At 55.4% G+C, this 8,825-nt stretch overlaps 1 protein-coding gene across 2 annotated transcripts in view; it reads right to left on the bottom strand.

Annotated features, from left to right (window-relative positions):
• The window catches only part of JPH3 (junctophilin 3), a 78,915-nt gene extending 70,845 nt beyond the window's left edge, over window positions 1-8,070 (bottom strand). Inside the window, exons 1-2 of one of the 2 annotated variants that reach the window (XM_054710667.1) lie at window positions 7,689-8,070; window positions 7,077-7,117 (exon numbers count right to left, since the gene is read on the bottom strand). In XM_054710667.1, coding sequence (XP_054566642.1) covers window positions 7,077-7,117; window positions 7,689-8,070 — 423 coding nt within the window. Of the gene's footprint in view, window positions 1-7,076; window positions 7,118-7,688 lie in introns of those variants that run through there. The other variant, XM_028142933.2, reaches the window with a different exon arrangement.
• Between the last annotated feature and the right edge of the window lie 755 nt (window positions 8,071-8,825).

Genomic DNA, 8,825 nt, shown 5'->3' on the forward strand with positions numbered 1-8,825 from the left:
TGCCCCCCTCCCAAGCTACGTGTACATCCTAACTTCAGATACCTGGATGGGCCCTTATTTGTGAAAAGGGTCTTTGCAGATGCCGTGAAGTTAAAGAACTTGAGATGAGATCACCTAGGTTTTGGCTGGGCCCTAAGTCCAATGGCAGGTGTCCTGATAAGAAAGGAAGAAGAGAAGGCACAGACACAGGGGAGAAGACCACGTGGTGACAGAGGCAGAGACATAAGAGCGCTCTTCCTTACTGCACGCTAGGTGTTGTGCTTAGACGCTTCCTAGTCTCTTTCAGTTTAATGAAGCACATTCATTTCATGAGCCACATGACCCAGAGTTTGAAAACCTCTGTCTGGAGCAGCGACTCTTGGCCCTGCCTGTCCTTATCACATACGAAGGCTGGTGCCACCCTCCAAGATCCTGGCTGAGTGGGGTTGGATGGAACCCCAGATGCATCCCAGGGATTCCCATATGCAGCTGAGGATGCTTTGGAAGAGAGGCCCTCAACCTGAGCTGCACACCAGAGCCACCTGGACGATTTCCAAGAGAACCCCAATGCCAGGCTGCATGCAGGCCACCTCAGTCAGCCCCGGCTTCAGCATCTTCCTGAGCACCCAGATGACTGCATGCACAGCCAAGGTTGGCGCTTGTGTGCTAGAGCAGTGCTTCCCACACTTGAACCTCCTGGACATCTCCCAAACACTCGGATTCTAACCCTGAAGATCTGCATTAGGGCCTGAGATTCTGCATTTGTAACTGTCTCCCAGGGGACCATCTTGGTGGGGCCCCGGACCAGCATCTTCAGCATCAATTGAAACTTGTAAGAAATGTAAATTCCTGCGCAAGATATCTCAGGCCCCAAAATTCAGGGGTGGGGTCAGCAATCTGTTGAACCTACCCTCCAGGCGATCCTGATACACACCCAAGTTTGGAGAGTACTGGCTGGGTGACAGACAGTGGCAAGCCAACACCCTGCCCAACTCCTGTGTTCCTACAGCAGCACAAATAGACCCTTGGTTTCTGGGCACCTCCAAAAGCACCAGGGGACCCTCCCTGGGCCCCAGTGAAAACCTGTGACATTCCCGGGAAGGTGGGAGATAGCACATGCTGAGAGGGGGAAAGTGTTATGATTCCATCATAGCGATGAGAACACTGAGGCTGAGAGAGGACAAGCTTTCTTCAAAGTCAGCAACTTCAGTATTGGAGCAACGCCTGCCCTGCCCACCTTTCCAGATTCAACTCAGGGGTCCCCTCCCCTGCTCAACTTTGCGAGCACTTTGAAATGAATGCTTCTCGTTAAACAGTGCTCCAAAATGACCTCTGCTCGTGACTGCTTTGCAGCATTAGAACAGTACCACTCTATCCTTCACTGTATTCAACACCATCCATGTATTCAGGTAAAACACTAGCAAGGACTTAGGAGCAATGGCAGAGCCAATAACAAAACAAAGTTGATCAGGATTTATAACAGGGATTCTCTAAAGAGAGTTTTAAATTTTCCCTTTAATGGTCTATACCCAGTTCTAAGTTCTTGCAATGAGATGGACATATGAAATGTTGATGGTGAATGAAATGATCAACTACGACTGCATTTCCCAGTTCATTCATCCCACAAATATTTACTGAGTGGCCACTGCATGCTGGCGCTGTTGTAGTCCCTGGAAGCTTACTTGCGCTCCACCAGCACTGTCCAAGAGGACGTCCCATGATGACGGGAATGCTCTACCTCCGCCCTGCCCAATACGTACCATCACCAGTCACATGCGGCTACTGAGCACTTGAAATGTGACCAGTGTGGCCGAGGCACTGAAATGTATACATTCTATCTCAACTCATTTAAATTTAAGTTCAAATAGTCGCACGTGGCCAGTGGCCACTGGATTGGGCAGGGTTGGCCTGCATGCCTGGTCCACTGATGCCGATTTAAAGAGAACAGTGGTACAGGAGCTTTTCGCCGGCTGCTACAGACAAGGTCACTCCTTTGCCTGCTTTTGGTTGTACACGTATAACCCCTGCACGCTCTAAGGACACTGAGCACATGCAACCTGAGGCAGACGTCAACCTCAGACTTCAGAGTGACTCCTACAAGTCTTACTAAAGAACCCGCCCCAAACCCGCCTACATCAGCTGGGAGAGGCTCCCCCCAGTTGCAGCAGGAAACACCAGGAAGGTACTCAACTTTTTTAGAAAGGACTGACAGGACTGGGGTGAAAAATAGGCAAACACCCCCAGTGGTGGTGTTTCTTGGAGTAAGGAACCCACACAGTGGCAGAACGCGAGCACGCTGACTTCTGAGAGCCAAGTGTGCAGGAGGGGGTCCGAGCCAGGCGGTCCCTGGCCAGGAGAGGAGGCTTGGCTAGGGGGAGGAGGCCTGGGGAATCAGAGCAAAGCCAGCCGCCCAGGCAGTGTGTGGGGAGCTCTCCAAGGTGCTGAAGCGCCTCCTCTCTCCTCAATGCAGACAGGTGGACCCAAGAGAGCCAGGCCCTTGGTCTAAACCACAGAGCCTGCCTGTGGCGACGCCAGAACCCCACGGCGTCCACCTTCCTCTACCCTGTGGCTTCTCACAAACCAGAACACTACACATTCAGGGAGTGGCTGATCCAAGAGGGGAGAGACCACTGTCGAAAATGAAAACAAACATTACTCTTTTTCTAGTGCTCACAACTCTAAACATCTCGTCATTGAAGGACATAATGAGTTTTACGTACAAAATCACCAGCTCAGAGTGGGTAGCTAGTAGTGGAGGCCTGCGGGAAATGGAGGAAGCAAAGGAGTCTTGTAGAAAAACAAGCAGAGGTTCTTGGCCCTCCCGCTATAGCCACTATCACCCTTTGTTTTTTCGGGGTCTCCCTCTCTAGCCAGATGGGCCCACAGCCCCCTTTTGTCAGGTTAGCTGCGTTAACTGTTAACCTCAGCCGGAGGCTACTCACTGACTTTGGTGGAGTGGCTATTTTCGGAGGGTGCTGATCCTCACTTCCTCACCAGCCCGTTCGGCTTCCTAATATAAAGCCCATCAAATCGCTCCAGGGCTGTGCTGGGTGAAGGAGTCTTCGGTAACACTTCTTTCTCAGCTATTATTGGCAACAAAGAACTAGTTATTTGCTTTTCCCTTCTCATTTCACCTTCTCCCTCTCCAAAGTGGCTGAAAGAGAATTTCTGAGGCGATGCTTTTATCTCCCATAGCTGAGTGCTGGATTCTTTTTCTTTCTGAAAGGAGTTCTGATGGCCCACTTCCACCTAACGTGGGCATTTGGATTTTTTTTTTTTAAATTACTTTTGCCCTGGCCAGTTTGGCCCAGTGGACAGAGCATCAGTCCAAGGACTGAAGGGTCCCAGGCTGGATTCCGGTCGGGAGCATGTACCTTGGTTGCAAGTTTTCTGGCCCTGTTCGGGGAGCATGCAGGAGGCAACCAATCAATGTGTTTCTCTGGCATCAATGTTTCTGTCTCTCCCTCTCCTTTCCACTTTCTCTAAAAATCAATGGAAAAATACCCTTGGGTGAAGACTAACCCAAAAAAAAATAAATTACTTTCACATATTTATGGCCAAGTACCAAAAATATGCCCAAAGGTTGCTTATTTTGTTTGGATGAGGGGTTTCTCCCTTCCTATGGGGCATGAACTGCATAAACGTATGTTTAAAGTGGAAAGGACCTATTCTGCTCCATCTGTAATCTGAGCCCTCCTCTAGGCCAGCGCTCTCCCTCTGGGACGGCTGCTTCTCAGGAGCAGGAATCGTAGCGGGTGGAGTACTTGGCCAGAGAACAAAGCTGGGCGGGTGCACGTGGCTGTGTTTTGGGGGACAGGATGGAAAAACGTCTCTGGGTGACAGGTGCGTTGTGCGCCTGCGCGCGCGCAGGCGCCGGGAGATCCGAATTTTGACTGTGGGCGTGTGTGATTTGTGTGGGTGGAGGGATCTGGGCCGGTGAACGGAATCTGTGTATGAGGGGGAGAGGCCGGGTGTGTGAGATGACTCATATCTTTCAGGCTGTGGGAGGGTTTATTTGCAGGGGGTAACTTTTGGTCCCAGGGACCCTATGTGCACGGCACCCAGGAAGAAATATTTACCTGTGCAGCGTAGCGCAGGGGTCCAGCGGGTGGAGAAGAGGCCATGGGCCTGGTGGGACCGGAGGTGGGGGGGGGGGGGTGGTCCCAGGTGTACGCGCCTATGAAAGTGCACTTGCCTACAACTCTGGGCTGCTGCACCCAGAAGAGAAGAATGGGTGTGGAGGAAGAGGGAAGAACAAGGAGGTAGTGTGAACCTGGCAGTGCAGAGAGAGGGGGTTCCCCACAAAAGCCAGGCTCCGGTATCGCCATCCTGAGTGAGTCCGGGTGTGGCCCGGTGCTCATCTGCCTTCTCTGAGCCTCCACTTCCCAATGTGGGAAATGGGAGGAACCGTCCTGGAGAGGCACAGAAATTAAGTGCTATAATCCACCCAAACACTCGCCTCATCCCCCTGCACACAGTGAGTGTGCACGATGGCTATGAACCGTCCTTTTCAATATCGTCATTGTCATGTCTGGCTACTGGTTCTGAAAAATAATCATTACACGTGGCATTCGTGGCATGTGAACTATAATAACAAAACAGCGATAAGTAATAATGAATGCTTGCTGGTATACCGGCGTACACCACCTCAAGTAGTCCCCACCTAATTTACAGGTGTTGTTATCAGTCCTTTGTACAGGTGAGGAAACAGAAATAAAGTAATTCGGGAAGTGAAATAACTTGCCCAAGGTCACAGAGCAAAGGCACCGCCGGGATTCAAGCCCAACAGCTGTAAACTCCACAGCATGTTCTCCTGCCACCCCACACCCCCAGCCTCACCACCTACGTGGAGTCACCCCAACACACTGTGGAAGCCGTGCAGCTCACTTCAATGAGCAACACCTGCCTTGCGCTCAGGGGAGGATGAACCTGAGGGAGGAGGAGGAGTTGGCAGCAGTGTCTCCAGTTGAAATGGATTCCACACCAATTCCAGCTAAATGTAGAATACATTTGCCGTCTGTGCATTATTCATGAGTATCACCGTTTTCCCCAAGTCAGCACTGGGAGCTGGGCTGAAGTTTGGGAGCTTTGCTGATGCCTGCCCAATATTCCCATCCTTCGCGCACAGGAAAAGTTGGGCTGAAGCATTAATCCATGAAAGGCTCTGCCCGCTCGGAAGGGAGACCCATCACAGCCCGCCAGCTGACCCACCGGGGAGGGCATAGAAACCCACTGTTTGGTTCTGGCGGATTAAGACGCCCCACTTTGGCTCTGCTTGCTCCAAGGTACACAGCCTCCACAGTCACCTCCTTCCTAATGAGGAGTGGGGCCATGTTCCAGCAAAATGGCCCCAGATTCTGGGCTTGATTATCCCAGACCAGAAGGGTCAGTTCCATTTTCTGCCGCCGTGCCACATCACAAACCACGAGGGAGCAGCTGGCCCAGGCGCCCTGCATTGGTATGCTGCCTCTGTTGGCATACAGGTGGTATGATGAGGACAGATCAGGGTTCAGACTCTCAACTCTGCCGCCAAAGGCTGAGGGCCTGGCTCCTGGGCCTTCCTACCCTCATCTGTAAAATGGTCGTGAACCCCTCCATCATGTGATACTCGAGCAAGAAGGTGCAGCGGGGAAGGGCTTCAAGGAGCTGAACGCTGCTTGGCTGGTTGGGTGGGGGATAAGAGACCGAGGGCATAAATCCAATAAAAGGAGTGTTTCTCACATCCACATGTCAGACCCTAAACTCATGGCCAGCCACAGAATCAGGTCCTCTCTTCCCCCAGGAATCACAATGTAATCACCACCCTTCCTTCTAAAGTGGAAGCTCTATGAGGGCAACATTTCTGTCTGCTTTGTTCACTGCTGTTTTCCCGGAGTCCAGAGCACCTGCTCAATGTAGGCACTCATTGAGTAGATATTTGTTGAACGAAGAACAGAATTCCACAGGCCACTAGAGATATCCAGGGAAGGTGGGCACACTGGGGTGCTAGACCTCACCCTCAGATGTTCTGGGGAGTTCCTAATTGCTCTCCTCCACCTGCCTCCACCTGAGGCCCCCTGCATAGGACCGTGCAGCCACTCTCCTGGCTCAGGCACATCTTGGAGCACCTCTGGAGGGATGGATCTGCAGAGCAGCCTAGTAGCCCAGGGGTGACAACTGCCCCTGGGCTCCCAAAGTACCCAGCTGGGTGTGCTAGGCTGCTGTACCACCCACATCTGCTACGGGGCCTCACTATGCATACACACAACACACACACACACAAACACACGACCTGGAACCCAGCAGGTCCGTCTGCTGGCCAGGCCCCCACACCTCAGGGTCAGAGAACTCTCCAACCTGATCAGTGAAAACAACAGCAGCAGCACAGAAGAGGCCGCCTGGGACCAGGGCTGGGCACGGCTGTGACAGGCAGGAGCATTATATAATTAACTGCCCCCCACGCCTCCTCCCCTTTGAGGAATAATGAACCCTGCCTCTCAGTTGCATAAGCCAAAATAATAATTACTCTCCAGCCCTCTGTCACCCCTGGATGTGGCCGGGGAGCAGGTGTTGAGCACTTGCTTCATGAGACTTGGAGGCAGCGAGAGGCAGGGAGAAGACCACACGTACACTCATGATTTCTATGCCCACAGAAGCACACAAGTCACTGCTGTGCCCCACTCCTTGCCCGAGCCTGAAAAATTACCTGCCACTTCTGAAGATGAGCTCCCAGAGAGGGGAGGAGGTGGGGGGTGGAGGGCGGGGGCTGCATGTGGAGAGCAGGCTGGTTTGGGGTCTGGCTTCCAGGAACAGTAAATGCTCCATGCCTTTCAGATGCACCAAGGAGTGGACACTGGAGTGTCTTGGGGCGGGGGGGGGAGGGGGGGTAGCCGCAAGGCCACCAAGGCTCCCTGCACAGAAATCACCTTACAGCAGTGGTGGGCAGCGGGTGGGCAGCTCCCTGGCTTCCTGCACCAGCTCAGCCCTGAATGTGGTGGCATCTTAGAATGAAGGCAGCACAGAGCATTCCCTGAACTAATGGGGAAAATGATTCAGCCACTGAACGGTGAGATTCCTGGGCTCTCGCTAAACAGATGGGCCTCCCTCCCTCCCTCCTTTCAGCAGCCTGCTCCGACAGCGCTAGCCCATGTCCAACCACCTAGAAGTTTATTGCCTTGTTGTGGTGGTTTGGGTTCGTGTCCCCCGCCTATAGCTCTCCCAATCGCTCTGTCTCCATTGGCTTGAGTTGATCAGGTCTGAGGAAGGCCCTTTGGCACCGCAGGAAAACAAGAAGCAAAGCTTGGGGCCTGACTCCAGGAGGCCCACACCAAGGGAGCTCTGTCAACAAGGGGAGGGGGCCCTCTCCCAGCCCCTCTCCGCCCTCCGTGGGTCCCAGAGGAGGCCGTAGGCCCAATCTGGCCTTTCCGCAGGTTTCTGGCCTGCTCTTGGAGGATGCACAGACACTCCGCTCAACTCCGCAACTCCAGGGCCTGGCTCTGCTCCTGGAAAGCCCCCCAACATCCTTCAGCTGGTACAGGCGAGCTATCCCCCACCAAGCAGTGGGGCAACCTGTAGCCAGGGCAGCTGGGCCTCCAGAGAACCCCAGGAAATGCCCAGGTGCCCACGGCCCCACTGGAGGGAGAAGCTCAACTTCCCCAGAGATAAACAGAAGAGGCAAGAGAAGGTCCCTCCTCCGCCCAACCCCAGCCCGCCCGCACCGGCGCACCTACCTCCATCTGAGTAGGTCTCGGTGCCGTAGCCGTCCTGCAGCCCGTTGCTCCAGGTCCCTTCGTACTTGGCCCCGTTGCCCGTGCACTCCCGCACCCCGTAGCGCCCCTTAAATCCGTGCGTCCACTCGCCCTTGTACACCCACTTCCCCTTGCTCTCCAGGCCGATGCCGTGGCGCTTGCCCTGCGCCCAAGTGCCCTGGTACGTGTTGCCGCTAGGCCAGGTGTAGACGCCCAGCACCTCGAAGCCGTGGCTCCACGAGCCGGTGTATTCGCCCTGGCCCTTGGGGCCGGTGCAGACGCCATGGCCGTGCGCCTTGCCGTCCTCCCAGCCTCCACAGTAGGACCCTCCATCGTCAAAATTAAACCTACCCCCACTGGACATGCATGTAATTCGGTTTGCAAATCCCGCAAACGGTGGGGGGAAAAAAAATAAGGCGATCAACAAACCGGATTCTTGGTTGGCTGGCTGGCTGGTTTTGTTTTGCTATTTTCTTTTTCTTTTTTTTTTTTTTTTAAAGGAAGAATGGAGAAAGCAAAAACACAGCAAGCAGATCCCGAGCGGCGGGCGGCCGCGGCGCCGGCTTCGGTGGAATTTAAGTCAATCGGGGGCGATTATTCATTTTTGAGCTGCGCCGCGGAGCCTGACCAGCGTCTCGCGCTCCCGCTGGAGACAGGACCGGAGGGGAGGAGGGAGGGGGAGGGGAGGGGAGGGGAAGGGAAGGAGGGGGCAGGAGCAGCAGCGCTGGTGCAAACGGCTCCACCTCAGCGCCTAGTGCCCCTCTGAGGCGAGCCCGCGGGGCTGGCCGCGCAGGCCGGCGCGGGGACAGAGGCTCAGGCTCGGGGCGCAGGCTTCCACCTGCGGCTGCCGCTCTGCGGGCGCCCGAGGGCGGCGGCGGGGCCCGCGGGCGGCGGCACGGGCGGCGGCGCGGGCAGCTGCACCATATTGGGGGCCGCGGGCCGGGCCGGGCCGGGCGGCGGCGGCGGCGGCGGCGGCGGCAGCAGCAATGCGGCGGGTCGGGCAGTGGCGGCGGCGGCGTGCGCTGGGAGCCCGGCCTGCGCGCTCTGGCCGGCGCGGCGCGCGCCCGCACCCTGCCCGCGCGCTCCCGCCCCGCACCCCGCCCGCCCGCCCGCGCGCCC

The sequence above is a fragment of the Eptesicus fuscus genome, chromosome 21 (genome assembly GCF_027574615.1).
Source record: "Eptesicus fuscus isolate TK198812 chromosome 21, DD_ASM_mEF_20220401, whole genome shotgun sequence".
Taxonomy (NCBI): domain Eukaryota; kingdom Metazoa; phylum Chordata; class Mammalia; order Chiroptera; family Vespertilionidae; genus Eptesicus; species Eptesicus fuscus.